Source organism: Aythya marila (assembly GCF_965140915.1).
Source record: "Aythya marila genome assembly, chromosome: Z".
Taxonomy (NCBI): domain Eukaryota; kingdom Metazoa; phylum Chordata; class Aves; order Anseriformes; family Anatidae; genus Aythya; species Aythya marila.
Window position 1 is genome coordinate 3,089,065 of NC_139080.1, and position 24,035 is coordinate 3,113,099.

General features: G+C 41.7%; 1 protein-coding gene across 4 annotated transcripts in view; it reads left to right on the forward strand.

The window, feature by feature from the left end:
* Positions 1–970: 970 nt before the first annotated feature.
* PIAS2 (protein inhibitor of activated STAT 2) overlaps positions 971–24,035 on the forward strand; it is a 30,557-nt gene continuing 7,492 nt past the window's right edge. For 3 of the 4 annotated variants that reach the window (XR_014319373.1, XR_014319374.1, XM_082783562.1), the window contains exons 1-11: positions 971–1,169; positions 9,187–9,661; positions 12,530–12,614; positions 13,243–13,293; positions 13,417–13,507; positions 17,795–17,929; positions 20,834–20,939; positions 21,538–21,611; positions 22,477–22,637; positions 23,207–23,340; positions 23,751–23,922. Coding sequence is in view for 2 of the 4 variants with exons in the window: in XM_082783562.1 (XP_082639688.1) it covers positions 1,146–1,169; positions 9,187–9,661; positions 12,530–12,614; positions 13,243–13,293; positions 13,417–13,507; positions 17,795–17,929; positions 20,834–20,939; positions 21,538–21,611; positions 22,477–22,637; positions 23,207–23,340; positions 23,751–23,922 (1,508 nt within the window). In the remaining 2 variants the exon portion in view is untranslated. The remainder of the gene's footprint in view (positions 1,170–9,186; positions 9,662–12,529; positions 12,615–13,242; positions 13,294–13,416; positions 13,508–17,794; positions 17,930–20,833; positions 20,940–21,537; positions 21,612–22,476; positions 22,638–23,206; positions 23,341–23,750; positions 23,923–24,035) is intronic. The other variant, XM_082783561.1, reaches the window with a different exon arrangement.

A 24,035-nucleotide genomic window follows, 5' to 3' on the forward strand; every position in this document is an offset into this window, starting at 1 on the left:
CAGGGTGCCAGAATCGTCTCTGCTATCAGTTTCCAAAACTGTCTGCCAGAATACCTCCTAGTGAAGCTGGACTTGGCCTGTTAAGAGGCTCCTGGCTTGGTGTACTCAATTTGTTCCGAGGTATTTTGTGGCTTAGTCACCGCTCTGAGCCTGTCAGTCTCAAAAAATGCTGCCTTTTGGTTTGTACAGGAAAGCGTATTTTATGTTTCAGACCTTTTTTTTTCCCCAACGTTTCTCCAACTTCTTGTTTCAGTCGGTTTGGCTTCTCGCCTTCTTTTTGGCTCAGGTTTTGCTTCTTATTGGAATAAACCAGTTGTTTGGCTTAATGGCTCGGTTGCCAGTGAAACTGAATATTGTGACTAGGTAATTATTGTGACTAGATAATGATCTCTGGCTGCTTTTGAAAATAGTATTCTCAGCTGCACCTCAATGTTTATTTTTCTGTAAATGTCTCAGTGTTTCCCTTACAGCAGGAAACCCATTATCCACTTCTTAAGTTTACTGCCAGTGACATTTTTGCCTCATTTTTTATTAATAAAACGTGTCACATTATCACTGTAACACAAATGATGTGTTTTGGGTTAGACGGACAAAACTAGGAAAGCCGTAAAATTACCGCTGGAGCCCGATCTTCTCATTTAACACCCCAGAACCACAAGCCTACAACAGCTTTTGCTGCACAATTCCGTGTGAGGTCTAGTAGGACGCCTGCATATTTAGGGTGGCGATGGCTGAAATGCGGGGCCCGGAGGGCTCCTAGCGGGTACCTAGAAGATATATTTACGTGTTTAAACTTAATTTGGGGCAAAAAGCAGCGCCCGGGGGTGCGGGACGGCGCCTCACAGCGACTCCCCCCGGAGCCCGCCGCCCTGAGGCGGGGCAGCCCCTCAGCTGCTCGGCGGGCCGCCCTCTCCCTGCGACCGCGGGGGGGGGTGGGGGGGGGGCCGGCCTGAAGGGCTTTTAATTTCGAATTTATTCACTCTTTTTTTTTTTATTTTTTTTTTAACACTTTTCCCCCTCCTCCCGCTTTGCCGGAGCCGCCCTCTCCCCGTCACGTGGCGGGGGCGCGCACCGGGTGCACGATGGTGGTGGCGGCGGCGGCGGCGGGGCCCGGCGACGGCGGCGGGAGGAGGCGCGGGTAGAAAATGGCGGATTTCGAGGAGCTGCGGGTGAGGAGGCAGAGGCGCGGCGGGGGCGCCCGGCTCTGTGTGAGGGGGTCCGTGGGCTCTACCCCGGCCTTTCCCCCCCCCACCCCATGGGAGGAGAGGCCCCGGAGCGAGGCCGGTTTATTCCTTTATATTTCTTATTTTATTATTATTATTTTTTTTTTTCTTCTTCCCCTTCACGATTTCTTTCTTAGAAGCCGGGGAGGCTGGCTGCCCGTGGCCCGAACCGGGCTGGGAGGCGGTAGAGGGGCTCGTCTCTGAGGGAAACGCAAATATTTCCTCGCGGACATGTTGGCTTAAACCTTTTATGTTACAGCTTTTGCGTGACAGGCTCCGGCAGCGGGGTGTCCCTTTGGGGGGGGGTTAGGTGTGTCCACAAAGAGCTGGCTGCGGCGCTTAGCGCATTTCTTCCCTCACGGTTTTTTTTTTTTATTATTATTTTATTTATTTATTTATTTATTTGGCCCCTTTGGTGAGAGGGGAAGCCTTGCCCTTGCCCCGCATCCCCACCTGCAGCAGCGCTGCCGGCTGAATACCTCACGGCAGCCGGAGCCCTCCCTGCCCCCAGCCGGACTCTGCTGTGGGGAGGATAAAAAGAATAAAAAGCCAGCGAGATATGTGGGCTGCTGAGTTTGGGTTCCGTGTAGGGAAAGGTCTGATGTCTAACAGTCCGATCAGTGGTGAGAAATGTGCTGCAATCACCAGAGAATTCCCTGTGCCAGGGCTCCTTCAGCACCAGCGCTGCCCTGGTGTGGGCGAGGAGCTCGGTGGCGAACACCTCAGGGCGAGAGCTGCGTCTCCCTGCTGGAGGAAGCAGTGCTCTTTCTCAGTCTTGGGTTTAAGAAGCATTGCCGTATTTCTTTCCCTTGGTTGTTAAAAGGTTATTTTTAATCTGCGCTTGCATGTTTTCTTGCTTACTGTTCTGACTCACTTGCAGCCTGCTTTTTAAGAGCTCTCAGAGGGTGTAGCTCTGGAGGTGGCTAAAGCCCCGCTGTTAAACCCTAGCAGGGATTGCTCTCCTCTTTGTAGCTCTTCCTGAGGTTTGAGCCAGGCCATGATTTGCATTTTCCGAAGCTCTGTACTCCTTTATCTAGATACGCCTAAGTATTGACAGATAGTTTGGGAATTGGGTACCTACGTGCCTTTGAGATTGTGTGCATCTGAGGTACTTGCCAAGAGTATCACAGGAAATACTGAGGGGAAAGGGAACAGGATTTCAGGCCAATTTAAGGGCTCTCCTTTCTTCACTGGAAATAAAGTATCAGCACTTAAAAAACAAAGTGCTAGTCTGAACAGATGCCTCCTGGTGTTTCCATTCATCTTACTTGTAACCTGGAGTGCCTTGGAAATGAGTGTGTTAGCTTGGAGCTTCTCTAGATGTCTGATAAACGTGCAGATGATGGTCCATTTTGGGAAAGCTCTAATATTTTTTTGGAAGAGAATATGGTAGATTGCCCCATGCCTTTGAGGCCTTTACTGAGGTTAAGTGTCGTGTCTCCCCCCCCCGCTTTTTTTTTTTTTCCTTTTTGGAAAGAGGATATGTTCGGCTGTGTTTTCTTGAACACTATGCACTTGGTTTGTAGGTTTGTTTCACTTCAGACAACCACTTCTTCCTGCTTTTGGTCAAAGAGGAGATATTACCAGACATTACTTGATCTTTGGGAGTGATCTTAAACTACTGCTTCATAGAATAACATATGGGATGTTCTTATGGCAGTATTGTTTGCTGTCATGTTCATTGGAGTTTCCTGTAGTATGTGATCTCTGCCTGCCTTATAAAAGGCCACTGGGGCAATTTGACGAGTTAAATTTATTTTATTAAGTTGTTCAGGACTTAATAAAGCCTGGAGGTCAGAGTTCTCTCTTAAATCTTTTTTTTTTTTTTTTTTTAAACTTTTTTATGAAGGAAATATAGAGGGTAGCTTCTCTCTATAGTCAAGGTGAAGGATTATCTTAATATTTGTTAGTACCATCCGTGCCATCCTCTGGATCTTTAAAAATTCTGGGGGCTGTGATCCAAAGGGACATGGCTGTAGTGGGAGAAAACAGATTCAGAGGAACCTGCTGTTACATCAAGCCTTCTGAAAATCTTTAGATTTGTGTAAGGATTCAGGAATAGTTGTTCCTGTTTTCTAAGATAATGGTGAAAACATCCACTGCAAGGCTTGCTCTTCAAGACCTGAGATGTAGAGAGAAAAGTTTCTTCAGATAACCTCCAATTAATTAGTAGCTTTTATTGCATTCTGTAAGTTCCAGTTTCTGAAATATTAAGTTGCAGAGAAGATGTGGTGAGCATGTTTAGAGATGCAACTTCTAGACCTGCTGGTCACAGATGCTTTTAAGCGTAGCTCATGCCTTTATCCATAATCTTCACTCATGGGCAGCCTGACAAATGTCAAAGGGGTTACATGAGCAAAGGTGGATGTGACACAGACGTCTGCAGCCTGTGGTGTGTGAATGCTTTGTTTTTTTTGGAACAGAATACACCCAGGAGCGGGAACTGCAGCTCCTTCTGAGAGCCATCTGTGAGAACACAATTCCAGCTCCCACAAATTCTTAATTCACTGAGATTTGGCCTGAAGCTATGGTTTGTGTCCCAGAAAGTACCATGGATAAGAGGATTGGTTTCGTGTTATTCCTTGGAGGGAGAGCATCTCTTGGGTCCTGAGTTTCTGCTGGCATCTTGACTATTTGGTAACCAATGCATTGTGCTCGCTATCCTTGAACTGTTGCTGATTCCTGGTTTAGAAGATAACAGCTTCAGTCTGATACTCGGTATTTAATCGGATTTTTGAGTAATGTGTTAGTTTCATCTTTATGGAAAAATAAAACCTCTTTAGGCAAATGCCTCTGCCAGAACTAATTTGTGTGACACTAGTGATTGGCTTCAAGGCTGTTCAGAAAAGACACTTCATCAAGAAGAGATGAAAGTGTGCTCCTACAGTGTATGGAGAGGAAAGTCCACAAAATTTACTAGTTCAGGGTTTATAAATGCTGAAAGTCACACTTATAATCGTTGCTCTTACACATCCAGTATTTAAGTGATTAAATATTTGTGAGCTATATGGCTCAGTATTTGAGTACAGAAATTGAAGTCTTGTGCTTAGACCTCTCGTTCACAGCATGCTTGGTGTCTTGTCACTCCTCGGACTTCTCCACTTGTCTGAGGAGACAGCGTTTTGCCTGTTTGCCAAGAGAAGTCATACTTAGCACTGTCCTTCATGCCAGGAACGCAGCGAAGTGCTGCATTGCTCCTGAGGAATGAGAGAGATGGGGAGCATGCAGCAGAGACGGCCCTGGTGGGTGCACAACCTATTTAAGTCTTGTCAACAGTAGCGTTCAAACTGGTGACTATACTGTGTTGCAGACGCAAGCCTATATTTTAAAAAGTGGATTCTAAATTGCTAGCCAGGAAGAAAATACTTAGTTATTTTCTTGTGCCCTTTAAAAGTTCATTGCCAGAGCCGCTTTGTACTGGTTCATTTTTGGCTGGGTCCATACCATTGTGTTAAATGCCTACCGGTCTGGGATTTTGATGTAGAAGTCAAGCTCTACGTGTTACTCTGGGGGTAAACATCAAATGACGGAAAAATGGGCAGAATAAATACTGACAAGTTTCTGTTGGTGATGCAGTGGTCTTTAGGCTACAATTAGCATTCGGTGTGTTAAGTAACGGTATATTATGATAAGCTATTAACAGTATTTTATCAGAGGTTACCTTGCACTCATATTTCACTTTTTCTGTGCTTTCTAGATGCATAGTTACTTATTCATACCAGTGAGGGCTGTTGTGGTAATTTAAAAGTTTCTTGCATGCAGGATAATTAACAACTAATGATAATGGTTGTACTGAGATAGGGATGGGGGGAAGAAAGAGGCAATGTAGTTTATGGGGCTTAAAAAATGGGATTGCAATGAAATGAGTCAAGCTTTGTTTTGAGGGACTTGTGAATTGAAAATCCAAAGCCAAATACTGATGTTCATTGTGGTATTGGGAACAGGCAAATTCTCCGGACTTTTACTGCCAAATTTAGGAATCAGGCTAGAGTTGGTCTGAAGTAAAAAGTCCTTGTAGTTCTGAGGACCTAATGGTCATGCTGTTTGAACCCGCTGTTAGCACAGACCAGATCTGAAGAAATATGCTGCTTGCTGATACAAATTTAACTGGGGGTGTCTTCATTCTTTGGAATTCCAGTTTTTCATCTATAGCTAGATCAGCTTCCTGACTACATTTATATCTTTATCTAGAGTCATCACAGAGATCTTCATCTGAAGAAATGAGTTGCTTTTCTTACCAGTGTTACTAATTTCCAGCCCACTCTAAATAAATACACATGCAAACTTATTGTAAATGATGTTACAGATGTGCTTCTTTGCTGTAATGAGTGGTCAAAAAGGGCTTAACATAAGGAGTGGGACCTTGTGAGGATTGGTGCTTGGTGCCTTCCTTCCCTTTGTAGCTTCCAGACCTGTGCAGAAGGCAGTGGGGCTGAAGCAGACTTCTTCATCAGGGACCGACAAGAACTTCTGAGTAAGCTTGTGTTGCTTCTCTGGGTTCAAATGTAGGGTTTGCTGCCTGAGCAGCTACAGTTGACCTAGAAGCTAGTTACCAGTGGTTACTGTAAACATTTTTCAAGAATGTTATGTTCATTCATATGAGTACACTGACTATTAAATCATAGGTAGCTTTGGCCAGGCAAGCTTGGAGATCAGACCTTGTTCTAGAGATGGTTTTCATCCTTTACTTTGCTCTGAAGCTTGCCTGCCATTAATTTCAGTGGTGTGTCAGCATTTCCTGGACTCCTTAAAATCATGATCCCTCTGAAACAAATGCCATTCCACATACACCTACAGCTTAATGCTTCAGAACAATGTTTCTGCCCATGAATCATGGTTGCTAAAATTTGAAAATAAGAAACAGAATCCCATGAAACATCTGACCTTCAAGTATGAATCTTGGGGGGTGGGAGGGAGGGAATGTTTCCGGAGCATAAAATTGCTAGAATTACCCAGTCTGTTTTTTTTAAATTTCTTAAAGTTCTGTCAAACTACTCTTCGTGTTCATGGAGAGACAGTAAAAATAAAATGGCTTTGGTCTTCTGTGTTAGAAAAAGCTTTTTATTGGGCTGTGCAGCTGTAAAGAATTTCTCTTAAGAGAAAATTGATGGCATTTACATGACACAACTTGAATGTCTCATCTTAATTCAGTGATGTGAAAAGCATGTTAATAACTAGGCTGCAGTCTTCTGCAAGATTGCTGGAACCCCAAAAGAAAATAATTTGGTAAGGTTTGTTGGAAATAGATTATCTGTCTTGCACTATGATTATAAATGCTCCTAAGCATATGTTACGTCTCCATAAAACCTTGTTGATTATAAAAAGCACCCACTTTGATATGTCTATAAATGGAATAATAAGCTAAACTACATGGATGAGACTAGCTCTGTCTTTATGCTCACGGTTGCTATTGCCTTAGAGGGAAAGTAGCATCAGTTTTACAGGGGGAAATCTTGCAAAAGACATCATTTAATTATTTCCAGTAAAACTCACTTTTGCAAGATTCTTCTTTCCAAAGCTCATGCAAGATTTTTGTGTTGATGGACAAAACCACGTATTTCTGTACTCCCAAGCACTTTAATCGAGGTGTCAATTTAAAATCTTGCTGACTGTGGTACTGAAGACAGGCTGTGTCTTCTAAAATGAAATCCACCTTGTTACAAGATGCTTGTTTGTTGAATTCCCACATAAAATGCTGGCCATTTCAAGGCATGATTGACTGCACATTTCACCTTGATTAACTTGCAGGAATGCACAGAAGGCAGCAGTCAGGGTAACAAAGTATTTTGCTAGACATGCTGTTTCCTTAATCTCCATGTAAAGGGTTATTTCATTCATTTGCATTCTGATTATGATATCCAGCATCATGCTTACTGTCTCCATCTGAATTAAAGGCATTGGCGTGGCTGTGAAGCTTGTACCACTATTTATGGAAGCAGACAATATGAAGCTCTCAGTAAATTCTTCGGTATCAGTGTTATCTTTGACAATTGCCACACTTTCTCTTATGTGGCTTTACTACAAAGCTGTCCCAGTCCTTCAAATTATTTATAAAAGTAAAAAAAAACTTATTTTTTTTCATCTTTCTTGCTTGTAAGACTAAGGACGAATAGCAAGGGAAGGGCAGGTGGAAACAGCCTTGAGCAGCTTGCAAGCTTCACATTACTTTTGCCTCCTTCTCCTCCTCCTGTATTGTTTCTCTGTTTAGAGAAGTTGCTGGGATGAAATTAAGATATCTGCTGTTGGCTTCTTCAAGAGTTCGGGTGAGCGACTCAACACCTCGTGTGACACTGCTTTCACCAGCAGCTTTATCTGTGCTGCGTTTTTAGATGGGGTTTTGTGGGGAATACCAGCCTGAAGATTGCTCATCTCTCCTCCTGATAGCAGCATTGCTGTATCCAAACTGGCTGCCTGGAAACATTGAAGTGCACTATGTGAAATAAGATATGTCTCCTCAAAAATGAGGAAATAGTGTACCTGGTGGGAATAATGCCAGGGTACTTTAGATGTTGTTTTAGAATGTGTGAATTGATGTGACCTTTTAAAAGGCAGGTCCTGGTTGCTTGCACCTGTTTGCCTGTAGTGGCTCAAGCTGAGTGTTCATCTGGCTCAGTTCCCTGATCTGTCTCCCTGGAGAAGTGATCCCCTTGGTGCTCAGGAGAGAGCAGGGAGTTTCTGCCTCCTTCGGGACTGACAGCGGCTGCAACACAGCCGTGTTGAATCTGCAGTTTAAGATGGGATCTGTGTTAGACTACATCCATGTACTACATCAGCACTGCAGAGCTGAGGGAAAATAAACCCAAAGCACTGCATTTTGAGAGTTGTATCCCTCCTGAAACCAATGCCCAAAGCTTTACATATTTTATACTAGACTACTAGTTAAGAGTCGTCAACGCAGCTTTTAAAAATCCATGTTATGCTTGCAGGTTCTACTACTTCATGCCTTCCATTGGGTCCTTTGTCTGTCAATCCCTGAATCTGGAGTTGGTGCAATGCAGATTAAAGTCAGATGTCTGTTCTTTAAAACTTAACCTTCTTGTTACAGTGGGAGTGTCCCACCCAAATAGGAAGATAACTGCCTAGGAGAATCTGGATGATTTTACACCTCTCTAAATAGAGAGCTCCAAGTGCCAGGTGTCCACCTATGACAGTGTACTGAGTTGTTCTGATCAAGGGAGACAATCTCTTTCTCTTGGGTAATATCTCTTGTTCTAATAAGAATCTTTCTGTGTATAAACTTCATGTTTTGATCCTCAGTCTTCCACAATGAACTCGGATAACCAAGTAAATAGCATCACTTCCTTTGAAGTGGTCTTGGAGATGGTACCAGAGCATGGTTTGAAAGGACAGGAAGCTTTCTGTCACAGTCTGGTAGAATCAGTTACATTGTTTAAACAGCGAGTTAGTGTGAAATGGTGTAACTTTAAAGCAGTTTCTGTCTTGCTGTACCATTCTTTCAAGGGTGAAACCTGATGTGCCTGACTCTGATCAGCCATGCATTTAATGTGCTGCCTGAAATCAAGGACGTTTCAGAATAAGCCATGAAGAACTTAAAATGCTTGCTTATTTTATTTCTTAAAATGTGCTAGAGAACAGATGATAACACTGATTCATTTGCTTTTTGCTTTCATGAAGTGAGACGTTTTGTATCAGACAATGCTTCTGGCTTCCTGTGGAATTCAAATAGCATTGCATTTTTTTGCTGTTGGAAATAATTTTTGCTGTAGAAACAACTAGAATCTTTAAAATCAATAGGACAACCAAACCGAACTTTCCTGGACATGTTACTTCTTTGCTTTAAGCTAACTGTACTCTTGTTCTGGGTAGGGGTATGAGTAGAAATATCTAAGGTGACTGCGGAGGAACTGGAATGATGGAAGTTCAGATCTTCACCGTACCCTTTGGAATGGATGACTTGCTGTACGGTCAATTCACTTATGCTTCTCTTAACTTTTCTTTCCAGAATATGGTATCAAGTTTTCGTGTTTCTGAACTACAAGTGTTGTTGGGCTTTGCTGGACGTAATAAAAGTGGACGGAAACATGACCTCCTGATGAGGGCACTGCACTTACTGAAGAGCGGCTGCAGCCCAGCAGTTCAGATAAAAATCCGAGAACTCTATAGGCGTCGGTACCCAAGGACGATTGAAGGACTCTCAGACTTATCAGCTATAAAACCTGCCGTTTTCAATTTGGACAGTAGTTCCTCTCCTGTGGAGCCTGACCTGGCTGTTGCTGGGATTCACCCGCTCCCTTCTACTTCAGTCACGCCTCAATCTCCTTCCTCCCCTGTCAGCTCCGTGCTCCTCCAAGACACTAAGGCTCACTTTGAGATGCAGCAGCCATCCCCTCCGATTCCACCTGTTCATCCTGATGTTCAACTGAAAAGCCTGCCTTTTTACGACGTGCTAGATGTGCTCATAAAACCTACAAGTCTAGGTAAGTGTTTGATAATACTGCAGGTTGTTTAATTTGGAGGATAGATATTGCTTATGACAGTACAAAGTCCAGGCTTAATTTTTTTTTTCAGCTGGGGAAAAGTGGAAATTCCCTTCCCTCCTTAGTGCTAGCCCTGCCCTTTCTCCACCTCTTGCTCCCCAAAGTGCCAAGCTCCACTTTAGTAATAATAAAGTATTCTATTCTGCCAGTACCCTAGATTTAAAGATAATCATGACCCTCTTTTCAATATTCAGTTACTTCTGGCTGAATGATTTAGACCTGAAGTATCTGTTTTATACAAGGGAGGAACACCTCTGTCAGGGCCAGCAGGGAAAAGATTTCAGGGTCAGTAGTTAAATGCCCACAGTGTAAGGAGAGCAAGTTCACTGGCTTGTTAGCTTGTATTTATCTCATTGCAACAGTTCTGCAGGTTTTGGCATCTTGCACTGCGGTGCATACTTTAGGCAACAAATGCTGAATTTTGTACTTGGTTAGTGGTGGTTTCTCAGTCTGCTGGTTGTTGCCATACTGCAGGTTAAAATGCAGAGCAGGTCTTTGTCTTGCAAACAACCTGAAGGCTGAGTTAGCTTATTCAAGTGCCTCATTCTTGAGCATATGTATTTGGAAATAGGCTTGAAATTCAATTTGTTTTACCTTATAGGGTATTCTGTAATAATTTAGTAATACTGCTTAGCAACATTCCTAGCATTTTGCAAGCTGTTTGCATCCTGCTAAACTCCTCAGTTTCGTAAGTGATAAGTGTCTTAGGTTGTGACTTGTACCTAAGTGATGCATATGCTGGTCACCCTCCACTATCTCGAGCAGCAAGCATTACTGGCAAATGTTCCTTACACTGCCTGTTGTCACTTGTGCTTGTGTGTCACAGCACCCTGTTAGGGAGAAGGTTCCTCTCCCTGTTTTGGGTCCCTCTCCCTATCATTGTCCTAATGCATGGATGGGCTTGTTATTAATGTGTGCTTTGGTATTGGCTGGCTCCACAGCTCATCCTGGCCTCCTCCTCCTTGTGTTCACTCTATACAGTAGCTCAATATCTTAATTATATTCCTTAATCATTCTGTATTACAGCACAACTGTTGGCTCACAATGAACCAGGTTTGTTGCTAGCCATGTGGTTGCCATCTCCTGTCTAATGTGGTGTGTTTTCTGCATTGTATTTCTGCCATGCAGTTACTGCTTGTTTTTTTGATACCTGAGTTTTGATACTGTTTGTTCAATGATACCTGGAGGTGGCAGTAACATGCTGGAAAACCATCTGTAGCAGCTATCTTCTGCTTTGGAAATGCTTGCTTCTTAACATGAATGCTTCATCAGGATGTTAGTGTGTTATAAAGTTGCATGAAATTTCTTTTCCCTTGAAAACTGTAGGCTCTCTGTTGCATGTTGCCCAGCTCTCATAGAAGTAGGTTTACCTACCTGGTCCTGAAACGTTTGGATGGGGGGAGAGGGAGACAGGAGGAATGTAATTGAGTACCTGCTGGCCTTAAAACTCTTCCCAGAACACAGTACCTGAAAATGGCAGCAGCTGGAGCTGCAGCTCTGTGTGAGAAGGTGTGTGTAAATGAGAAGTGAGGAATGGCTTGCTGTGCAAATAATGAATTAGTGACTTTAACTTGGGTTTGTGAGCAAATTTGAAGGAAACCCTTTCTTAATAAATATTTTCAGATTGATATGGGTAGATCATAGTCCAAGTTAGTAGATGTGAGTGGATGGGACATGGAACAAATGTGTGTTTAAGAATTCAGAAATCAAGTGGGGCACATAGGTCAGTGCTTGGAGTAGTCTGCTTTACTGCAGCTCTCTGAAAGGGATGTGTATATGAGGATGTAAGAGCAGGTGTGGATGTGGGGGTTTAGCTTGAATCCACACTTGGTACAATAACAATTTCCATTTAAAATGTGCCCAAATATTGAAATTATGTATTTGAAATATAAAATGCTGTCTAATGTGTGCACATGAGTGCATGATACTGTATTTGAATTGCTCGAGGAACTTGTGTGTGTTTCTTCCACCTGGGCTTTTCCTTTCTGAATGTTTTCCAGGCAGATTTTTCTTCTCTGAATGTTTTAGGGTACACGTCAACCTAATTCATTAGTTTGGCTTAATGGTGATATTTTTAGGTTCGTTCTCCTTGCTGGATACTTTAAACTGTTGGAGAAGTCCAGTCTACCTTTATGTCAGGTCAAGATTTCTAACTCTTCAAGTCAAAAGGATATAGAAAAGGACAATGTATGTATTATGAATCCTTAATAAAAGAATACTGTTGCCTGCCATCACTGAGAGACAAGTAGGATTCTGGTACAAAAGTTATCTTTATTTTGCCACACACCCCCTTCCCAAAGTTCAGTGCTGACTATTCCCAGACACACTGTCCAGCTGGCTTCTTCAGCATTAAGAGTTGCTCCCTACCTTCCTCCCCAACAACTTAGCTACCTTTAGCTGTTTCTTCACTGAGTAATTTTCTAGCTGTCCATTAATAGCTTCTGGTGTACATTTTCCTATTATAGTACCTTAAAATAGATGTAAACACCTCTCTGGTGGTACTTTCTCCAGGTATCCAGTGTTATATTTTGATGTGTTTGTATCTTTCTTCCCCTGAGGATTATAGCACAGTTCGCCAAGCTGTTTTAATACTGAAAAGTAATGAGATATTAGCCATCTGAATATAGCTGAATGAATGACTTGTTCTGTTGCTTTCCTGTTGACAGTGGCTTGCAGTTCAACAACAATTTGATTGTGTACTTAAGTGACTTGTGCCTTGTTTCAGGAAAAAAACTCAATTGCAGGTCCTGTTCTAATCAATGATTTTAATCACCATGGTTAAACCTACTCTTGTCTCTTTTTTTCTAGTACAGAGCAGTATACAGAGGTTCCAAGAGAAGTTTTTTATCTTTGCTTTAACACCTCAGCAGGTCAGAGAAATCTGTATTTCCAGGTAAGAAGCGTTTGGCATAGCATAGGTAACCGCTTTTACAAAAGTTCAGGACAAGGGGATTCTCTTTTTGATTTTTGGTGCATCCCATAAGCTTGCAGATGGGGGATGATAATCCTCAAATAGTTACGCTGAATTAATCTGTTATGGTTTCTTCCAGAACTAGCATAAAAAAATTGTGTATTTGGTTAAATCTTATGCCACTGAGGAGTTCACAATTACTTGAAACAGTAATTGTTACTATTTGGAGAGGTGGTGGGCTTTCATCCCCTGCATATTTCCTGACTGCAGGAATGGAAGACTGCTTTTATCTTTTGTCCCAGGATTCATGTTCTTACAGGACCTGTGATGTGAACAGTTTTTTTGGATAGCAAAAAACCTGTTCCCCCCCCCTCTCTGGCAGCACCATTCTTTGTTACTGTAAGCTGTTGAGAGAAGATTGCAATCCTAAAGTCCTGCTTAATGTGCAGTACCTAAACAGAGGTGTCACTCATAAGACTTGTTTATAACTTAATAAAATAAGAGCAACACTTAGTGATGGAATAGGCGTACCAGTTATTTCAGTGTGTGACTGGATTATGAGACCTGCTGTCTAAAGAGGTGCTTTGGTTTTCCTTTCTCTCTGTCACAGGGACTTCTTGCCAGGAGGCAGGAGAGATTACACAGTCCAAGTTCAGCTAAGGTACTTTTTTCATGATATTCTCTTATGTTATTAAACCAATTAAGGATTTATGTCTTGATGTTTGTGGAGACATATGAATGTAGTGACACTTGAAAATTATGCTTTCTGTTTTTTGGGGTATAGGTTATGCCTGGCAGAGACAAGCTGTCCTCAAGAAGATAATTACCCTAATAGTTTGTGCATTAAAGTAAATGGGAAGCTGTTTCCATTGCCGGTAAGCTTGTGTTTGCGTGTATGTGTGGTTTCTTTGATTTCAGGTGTTTGTTTTTCTGTAATGCTAGCTTGCTAAAACAATCAAGCACTTTGCTATTATCAAGCACTCAAATTTCTCCAGATATTAACGTTAACAAATACACAAATTGTGTGCCTATGTGAGATAGCCATTACTGCTATAAATGATCATACAGCCATTGCGTGGCTTAATTACATTTTAGCCAGTTGTAAGAAGCCTCATCTGTGCAGGTAACAGAACAAGAACATGCGGAATCTTCGTTCTAGGTCTTAAAATTGAGTTTGACTTGATTGGCAGTAGCCCTCACTGGTTAGCCCTCACATTGTGTACTGGTGTGAGTTGCTACTTGTGAGGAATCATCTTGTGGATGTATTTGTATACTGTTCTGCACCTCTCTGGCTAGAGCAGTGTTCACCACAGGGATGAAGAACAGGCATGTTGTAGCGCTCCTAGCAGTTGCTAATGCTGGAATAGAACAGTGTTATCAGTCAGGCACTTTGGTTTCTACTATAAAAATGACAGGGTGGGCAGAGCCACCTTGAGGCTTAAATACATATGAAAAGGTAGAAAGCACTCTATTTGTGAACAAATATCTGGAACAGGTATTTCTCTACAAAAACTCTTACCCAATTCATTCTGAAACACTTCTGGAAGATGGAAAATGTAGAGTTTTTTCAGCAGTGTACGTAAAATGGATGATGGGAATAAAGATGTGAAATGTTATCTCAGAATGTTTGCTGCCTTCTTGGCATGTCAGATACGTTTGTGTTCTATTCTTCCTTTATGCTTCTTCCCATTCACGTGTGATCATGACTACTTTCTTGCCTCTGATCCACCTAAATGACTCTCCCTAGCTTTTTTAACGATTGCACCACTTTTCTGTCTTCAGCATATAAAAGTGTTTCTTTGAGACATTTCCTGGTCAATACTTCCTGCAGACACAAGCTGTTCTCTGTGATAAACTTGGAGGTTTTCCTTTCTTCTGAAGATGTCTTCCTTTCTTCAAGCAACCCAAAAGAACTGGGTCTGTTTTTCTGCTGATATCAATGAGGTGGTTCTCAGTCTTGTTAATATACCTTATACCTGTTACACTGTGCTATGCTATCCATTTTATGTGTAACATGTCACAGTCATAGCAAAAATCATCTGATCTTGGACTTTCACTTTGCTTCAGATTTAAATCCGGTAGGTTCTTCTTGCATGCTGTAAGGTGGCTCGTTATTCTATTCAGCAGGAACTTTAAGTGAGAAAGTAAATAAATGACTCTTGTCTCGGCAACTTTTCTACCTCAGAGACAACAGTTGTCCACTTCAGTAGTGTTAAGTAATTAATCAGTGATACAGGCTCTGTTGTCAACTTGTACAATTCTTAAATGAGTACCATTCTGCCTTTCCCTTGTATAACAGTTCATGCCTCTGCAGATGTCTGAATTATTCTAGGTTATCTCCTTGGCTGCACTTCTTATCAGAAGCTTCAAAGAAGTGCTGCCAGTGTGCCAATACTGCTTTAGGTTATGCCAGCTCATGCTACTGCAGTGTTTTCTTGTGTTCCTGCAGCTGCCTCTGTCTACTTCTCAGTGTTTTGACTTGAAAAGAATAATTGTGGAGCATTACATGCTGGTGTCTTGGCAAGTAACAACAATTTTATACATAATGTCCTACAGCAGGTGATTTTCATGTTGCCTTCTCATGCGAGTGTAGGCAAGACAAAACTCAAAAGTCCAAAGAAATAACTTGCTTTTCATCCCAGGGAACCTCTGTAGACCACTGCATGTCTCTTTCAAAGGACAAAAATGAAATCTGTCAAGGCAGGCTGGGAATGACCACATGGAAGAGCAATCAGACTTTCTCTTTATACTTCTTGGTTACAGCAGAGTCCACCTTTTTTGTCCATTGTGGTTCTTGGAAGAAGTATGGAAGTCTTAGACACAAATCACTGGCACATGCTAGCTGCTGGAATTGGCAGCCTAACTGAGCGGTATTACTGAGCTGGTTGTGATAGGCATGCAGAGTGTTCTCTCTAAGTCCCAGAAGGCTAGGAACAGAAGTTCTTAATGTGTTTTAGGAGTACAAGATTGAATCTGACCCCTGAAGGTCTTTGCTTTGTGGGAGAAAACATGAAAAGCTTGACTGAAATGAAGCGTAGAGAAGCAGAGTCAGCCTTCCAAAAAGGGAAAAATAGGAGATGTCAAGAAAAACACAAATAGTTGCATTCTTTGCTTGCTTTCTTTGTTTTTTCACACATCTGCTGCCTCCATATACTGTGATAAAGCACACATAGGAAGACTCTTCATAGCTACTGTCACTCGCTTAGGGCGAGGACCAGTTTTGGAAGATTTCTTTGGCAATTGCTGTCCTCCGCTCTGGCCTGGCAGACCTGGGTCCCTGTTCTGTCGCTGCAGGCAGTAGCCCTGTGCAAAATTAATAAAGGGCAGTAGTGAAGCACAGCCATGGGTGGGCTTTCCAGGGAGGAGTAGGGACTAGTGGCAGAACTGCTCTGGAAACCTGGGAAATGACACGACAACTGCAGAGCCTGCCCTGGATTAAGGGCAGTGGTTATTCTATGGTATGCTCTTCCAGTAAGCAGAAGAGGCCTTCAGTTCTGAGTTGCCTGAGATGACGTATGTGGCAAGACAAAAGATACAGCAGGCTTCCTGCTGGTATTGCCTACATACCAGCTATGAAGAAAAAATACTTCAAAAAAGGAAAGTGGCTGGGAACTTCAGAAATACCAACTAGATACAATGTGAAGATATCCCTAAAACTCCTTATTGGAGCTAAGAATTTAATGAAACATCAAGGTTATCATTCCTAATCCTTGAAATGAGTTAAAAATGGCCAGACAGTCTGCTTTGTGCTGGGCTGTCTGATTCACTGTTGGGAGAGGTGGCCTGGGTGCATTGGCTGTGCTGTGCTTCTGCAATAACCCTCTAGAGAGGGTTCTGCTTGGGTTTCCACCAAAGGCTGGAAGTTGTGTGTTTACTAGCAAAGGAGCTTTTCAGATTGCTTTCCCATATCATTAGGTGAACACAGAACACATGCTGTGCACTCCGTGGGAGTTTCTGATGAAGTAGCACACACCAGCAATTGTTGCTGTTACTTCTAGTTTTTATTTTCAGCAGTCGTCTTTCACAGTAACTCTATTTTGAAACATTAGGCTATGACTGTGCATGTTAACTCTGCATTAAATAACATGTAATTTTTTTCAGTGTATTGTTTCTGGAGAGTTTCTAGTGTAGAACAACAGTGTCTTGAATGGGATGAAATCTGGCAGTCACTTCTGCGCAAGATGCAGGCTCCAGTATTTTGTTGCCATCCTTCTGATGCAAGATGAGATCTTGAGATGAGTGGACTGCAGGATGTCTGCTCGAGCTCCAAACAGATTCTGGGTTCCTGTTACAGACTGGCTGCTTTCACAGTGACGGTTGCAGGATGAGATGAATAAGCTGCAGTTGGGCCACGTGCTTCACATAGCACAAGCACCCTCTGCTTGAAGTGTGCTTGTCTAGAGGCAAAAGGGAACTGGGTGGCTTCTGATTCAGTCTGCAAGCATTGTATGTCATAAAACTACAGAAAGAAGCTGGTCCGGATTATTTGCACAGATTTTAAGAATTTCTTAGTACCTAGTAGGTGTGTTTTTCTGCTAACAATAACAAGGCCTCTTAGCTCTTAAATACACCTGGTATTCCATGAGCAGCTCATCTTCAGGGTTCTCACTGGAGTGTGCAGGTGACAACCTGTTGCTTGTGAAGCTAGGTGTAGTTAACGCAAGGCAAAGCAGACACCAAGGGGTTGTAGGGCTCTTGGGACAAGAATTTGCATTTTTTTAAATAAAATCAGTGAAGCATTCTTTGGACACAAAAGACTGAATTAACAGTTTGTGACTTGCTGTCTTTTGATTGCTGAGGTTGTGTCCTTCTGAGGTTCTGATTGCTTTTGTTGGGGTGTGGGGAGCAGTAACAACTTCTTGTTTTTTGAAAGTCTCAGCACTGCTTTTTACTGCTCCAGTAAACTTACCTGGACCAAAACTGTGTTCTCTTCTACTTTTCAGCACTTCTGCAAAATCTCTTTAAAATCAAAAATGCTTTAATACTATGGTTGAGTTATGGTATTGGACTATCCAAGACTGATATTCCTCAAAATGAGCGTTGATTTCAGTCTCCAGCTTAGAGAACCTCTAGGCTCACTTGTTTCTCACAGATCAGTTTTAAACTAGTAAGTTGTTTAAGCAGTTTACAGTGGTAATTCTTTTTGTCTCTTCTTCCCACAGGGATATGCTCCACCACCAAAAAATGGAATTGAACAGAAGCGACCTGGGCGTCCCTTGAATATAACATCTCTAGTTAGGTTGTCATCAGCAGTGCCAAACCAGATTTCCATTTCCTGGGCTTCTGAAATTGGAAAGGTAAGCTGTCTGTTTTGTGGGATGTAGACAGTAGTCTGAATAACCTTGTCTAGCGTTCCTTCTAACCCACTGCCTGATAATGCCGGCAAGACATACGGTGTTACAAAGTGGCTGCATTTATTTCTGATGCCAGGAAAAAAAGTTAGCTCTAGAAGTATGGTAGCTTACAGTAACACAAAAAAAAAACTTGCATATGGATTACAGAGACCATACTGAGTTCACACGGATGGGGGAGTATGGTTTTCTTTGAGAGCTTTTTTGGGGAAGTTTGTCATCAGGGGTTGCCTGAAATATGTCAGAAACAACTTTCTTTGTGGTGTAAACAAAGAACAGTTCAGACATAAAAGGGGAAGGCTATTTTGTAGCCTGATGGTATAATCATATGAATGTGAGGTTATGTAGCCATGTCTTAAAGGTTTTTTTTTTTTTTGTAGCTATTCATTGGAGAAGGCTTTTAAAATGTGCAAATGTGCTAAGGCCCTGTGAGTGGGAGAGAAGACACAAATTTGTTCTTGGGGCTTTTTGTATTTTTTAACCAAATAATACCAAATATTTCTACAAAAGGAATTTTTATAGGAAGAACTAGTTTATGTATATTTCCATCTTTTGTTTTGAGGTTCTTTTTCTTTTGTCTTTCCTCAGTTAAAACTGTGCTTGTAAATAAGGTAAATCAGATGGAATTTCCAGCTCAGAAAACTCCTTGGTGGCAAGTCCCTGGGAAGTGTACAGGGGAGCTGTCAGGCTGCCCAGTGCCAACTGTTGCAGGGTGTGATGCATCTTCGTGATGCTGTGCTTGGGCCATACTGGTGTGCATTTGTAAGGCAGGGTATCCAAGCCATGTGTCCTTCGTTAAAAATGAAGTGTATTCCTGGAAGTTTAGGTGACTTGAGGGGAAACTGACTTCTTGAGTGGTGATATAGGGAGTAATGGAGACCTGGGTAGGGGGGAGAGAGGGAAGCATATTCATAATGCAGTTCTTCATGGAAAGCTGTGTTGAGGAGGAAAACAGTGCTGGGCTTCAGTGGCAGGAGATGAGGTAGGTGGTGACAGATGTGATATATTTTGCTCTCTGGTGTCTATAGGTGAATTTCTGGTTTTGCGGAAATGACAACTTATTAGTTTAGAAGGATTTAGTCTTTCAAATGCCCAGGTGATTGCTTAGAAATCTTCCTGGAGATTTACTAAGGAAAGGAGGGAAAGTGAGAAGACTCTAAATTCTTCCTAGACTTATGTAGCTGTTACAGCAGTCCTTGCAGCTGTTGGAAGAATAAGTGGTCATTGGTTTACCATCATATGTGGCTACTTATGGAAGTCCTTCTGGACTGTTGTTGGAGTAGCTTACCTCTCCTTTAATATCAAAATCTATGCTGGAGGCATCATATACTTTAAGTGAGACTCCAGTATAAACTTGTAGAAACTTAAATTTTAAAGAAAAAGTGGAAAGTTCATGTTCAGCAAAGGAATGAAGGGCAGTGCTGACAGCAAAGTCTTCCTAAAACAGAATGAGGATGGGAAAGACCTAAGCCATTTCTGCTCGATCAAAGCACAAGACTCTAGAAATGACTGCTGGATTGTGTGTAGTCTTGGCTCTCCCTCTGTCCCCATGCTTTCTTCCTCCTGTGTCTGCCAAAATATTTCTCCATGTGAGTAGATGAATTGGAGGTTGCTCCAGCCTTGCACCGTTGTCCTGGGAGGTGAAGTGAGTCCTCTGGTTTAATGCTGGGGCTCTGTTCTAAGTAGAAGAACTTGTGTAGCAGGCCTTTGCTGTTCATCTTCTAAATGAAATCTCTGGGGACAGTGTGGAGTGCCAGCAGGCTGATGTGATAAGGGCTTATTGGCATCTACTTCTCTGATAGAGGAGGGCTTCTGAGGAGAGCAGGTGTTTATCCCAGAGAGCTGGTCAGGCTAGAGCCTATAATATTGATTCTGTAGGAAAGAAACAGTACACAACGTAGTCGTTCTTTGCAGGAATGGGGAAAGCAAGATACTTGTCTTAGTGGCTTCCTGTGCATTTTGATAACTTTATCTGTTTGTCTAGGTAAGAGCTGTCTTTGGTATGGATGGTAAAGGAGGAGCAGGGTGTTAGATTTCTTGTGCTTGAAATTCCTGCACAGTGCTTGATCATGTAGGAGCTATAAGAAGGTGGCTGGCAGGGAGTGGAAATGAGGGATTGCAGGTTGTGAGTGTTACACAGATGAAACCATTATTATTCTGCAGTGGTGGGACTTGCAGATTCTTCTCTTCACTTGTGACCTTCGAGAGGAAAACCTGAACAAAGGAAGCTGATGAGTGGCATGAATTAGGGAACAGCAGTAAATGCTAGGGAATATGGCCAGCCTGAAAGGAGTGGGTATGGTCTAATGAGGCTTGGCTTAAAACCAGCAAGCTGGAGAGAAGGTACAAAGAAACTGATGCTGTTTTGTGCCATTTGAAGGTGGTGTTTGCACCTGAAACAACGTTAATCTTTATAGCAAGTTTCTCTTTGAGCTCTGCATTAAGGAGAATGTCAGTGGAAAAAAGCAAATGTATAGGAGACAAACATGAGAAGTGCTTACAGGCTGCATGTTTTAAGAAATTGTATCTCCAGTCTAAGTCATCTTTTCAAGAAAAAGCCCAGATTGTCTCTTGGTTGTAGAGAACACTTTTTTTGTAGTTAAGTTACAACTGGAGTGAGGTGACTTGACTTGGTTAGTGGAAGAATTCTGTCAGATTGACTCTTTCATACATGTAGTAATGAAGTCATCTGTCAGTACTTGCAAAGTATTTCCATAACTACAAAGCAAAAAAAAATCAGCATGTTTTTTTTTTCTTATTGTATGTTAAAACCAGTGTAATAGTGACATATTGCTGTAGTGGACATATGGTGCTAAATAAATATTTCATCTTTAATTACTCTTTTTGTAGAATTACTCCATGTCTGTGTATCTCGTTCGTCAGCTCACTTCAGCTATGCTTTTGCAGAGGTTAAAAATGAAAGGTATCAGAAACCCTGATCATTCCAGAGCACTAAGTAAGTCAAATTAACCTTCCTGTTTCCTTACTGAGGGTGGTTGGTGGCTCTTTAAAACTAGAACTGGTAATACTTAGGAGATTTGCAGCATTTTGAAAAGAAAAATCCATGCCCAGGTTCTTTTTGCTGTTGCTCAGGTATCGTGTACTGATTCAGTGTAGGTCCCTAGCCAGCAGAGAGGAGTACCTAGAGATTTCCTCTAAAATGTTCTCAAGAGAACGCTGAGAGCAGTTTAGTGTCGTGGGCAGTGAGGTGCAGATAGATGACCTAAATATGTGTTTTATTCACCTGCATGTGCTGCTGATTGTCTTGTCTTTACACCTCACTCCCTGATGATTTTATCTCCTTGCATGTTGGATAGAGTTTGCTCTACTAATCATTGTGGCCAGAAGTTCATCTGCTGCACATCAAAACAGTCTCATGATGCAACTTGCCAGTTGCCTGTGAAGTTATTCTTGTGTGGCGTTTGCTCTGAACTAGATTCCTTAGATGCTCAGGGCTTTTTTAGATAGCTGGAAACAAGTATATGTGCTAGAGAATTAAGTTTAGTGTTTTAAATAGTTGTGCCCATCTCTAACTTCTTAATTTATTTTGGTAGTTAAAGAAAAACTAACTGCAGATCCTGATAGTGAGATTGCCACAACCAGTCTGCGGGTATCTCTGATGTGTCCTGTAAGTAAGGCTGGAAATTAACATATACTGATCTGTGTTTTCATTTTTAGTGCAGAGTTGGTCTGCTTGTAAAACACCCTGCTTCAGAAACTTAGCTGGCTTTTGTTATGCTGATTCATTAATGCAAATGAAGAGAAGAGTTCACCTACAAGCACCTGATTGCAGCAGCATTTAACAAATTATGGTTTAGACTTGAGAATGCCTCAGCTGTAATGCAGTCAGAGTCAAGTTGCTACCTGTGTGTGTACTGAGGCCTTTAAAAGGAGTGATCTTGTGTGTGGAGGCATTGAGCCTACCTGGGAAGGGTAATAGAATAATTAAAGGGCACAGCGAGAAACAGAACTTCAGACCACCTGGTTTTGGTGGTATTGCTTTTACTGCCAACAAGGAAAAAATAAACTGATCACCTTGTAACAAGGTAGTGCTGCCTTGGATTTTCTGTTTCCAGGTAGAAACTTACCTTGTTTGTGACTGGTATGTTAAGTCTTATGCGGAAATGGATATAATGCCATTTTGAGTCTAATATAAGTACAGCTCACAAAATTATCGAACCCTGAGATATTTGGCCAAGAAATGACAAAGTGGTTGCCCCAGTAGGTATTCCTATTTAAAAAAAAAATAATAAATATCCCAGAAGTAATGTTTCTGACAGTTCTCAACTCGGTAGAGACTTTGAGGACTGCTATCTTCTTCGTTCAGGCACCTTGTATGTGCTTTGGAGTGGATTTGCACACTGTGACCTAGTGTTGGGCACTCTGTAGTGAGAAGTGACTTAACTTGCTGGTTGCATCTGATTTCACTGTTAGCTATGCAGGTCCGCTTCACTTTCTTTTCTTCTGACATTCTTTAAATGCATCTCCTGCAGCTGGGAAAAATGAGACTGACAATCCCATGCCGGGCTGTTACTTGCACACACCTGCAATGTTTTGATGCTGCTCTTTATCTTCAAATGAATGAGAAGAAGCCTACCTGGATCTGTCCTGTCTGCGACAAAAAGGCAGCTTATGAGAGCCTAATACTAGATGGGTAAGAGACTGAGCTTGCAGAATACAAAATTACTTCAAGTCTTTCATGTTGTACTAATTGTTTTTGTGACCTAAAGTTTAGCCATTTTTACTTTCTCAAAAGTACATTACACTGGGAGGAACCATTAGAATCCTTTAGTTTCTATTCCCATGTAACAAACTGCAAGAACTCATCTTGTAACTGCACCATCAAACTCCTGAACCTCAGCATATCTTCTCTGGAGAAATCCAAATGTGACATCTAAGGATGTCTCCCTTTTACACAAACAATCTGTGAGGCTATTAGCTCTAAAATTTAGCTTAAAAACTGTAGAATTTGAATCAAAGGGTGATTGCTTCTACTGCTATATAGGAATCTCTGAACTGCAATAATGTTGGAGCAGAACATGGGTAGGTTGGGATACTTTGATTTTGATGTATGGAAGTCCACAAAGGTTGTAATTGCAGGTCCTCAGGGAAGACAAATAGAGTATGTGCTGTGGATCACTCTTGATTGTAATCAAATTCTTAACTGTCTCCTTTTCACTTAGGAAAAGCCTGGAATCAAAATCACTTAACTTTATTTTTCAGGCTCTTTATGGAAATCCTTAATGAATGTTCAGATGTGGATGAGATTAAATTCCAGGAAGATGGTTCCTGGTGCCCCATGAGGCCTAAAAAAGATGCTGTGAAAGTCTCAAGTCCACAGTGCACCAAAATAGAAAGTGAGTACCTCTTGGATATTGGTTGCAAACCACCAAAAAAGCTTGATGCCTTGAGACTTAATTGCATCTGGGATAATGGGTTTGGATGTTGATGTCTGTTTTGTGGGGTGTGTGCTAAATAATTTTTTTTAAAAAAAAAAAAAGGGTTGTATCTCTAAAGATGTGTTAATGGGTTTTGTCTTTGTTCTTTATAATAGCACTTAAAAAAAAAAGTTGCTCTTGTTGTAAGTCCTTAAACTGTTAACTAAAGATTAAAGCTTGTGCTCAATAATTCTCATTATGACACAGAGTACTACTACTAATAAAACTGGTCCTGGGCTATGACGGCCTCTGCTGCAAATCGGAACTGCTGATGTCAACAGCCTTTTTTTTTTTTTTTAAAAAAAGTGGTATTTTATTTTCTGGTTTAGGTTCCAGTGTTGTTACCAAACCATGTTCTGTGACAGTGGCCAACGAGGTAAACAAGAAGAAAGTTGATGTGATTGATTTGACAATTGAAAGCTCTTCTGATGAAGAAGAAGATCCTCCTGCCAAAAGGAAGTGCATATTTATGTCCGAAACACAAGGAAGCCCAACTAAAGGGTTTGTCAACTTTAAAGTTGTTATTTCATAATGTCTCAGAAACTAATGTGTAGACATGTGCACTTGTAGTCTCTTCGGTATGCAGCTCTTTCCTTCTAGAGGAGAATTTCTAG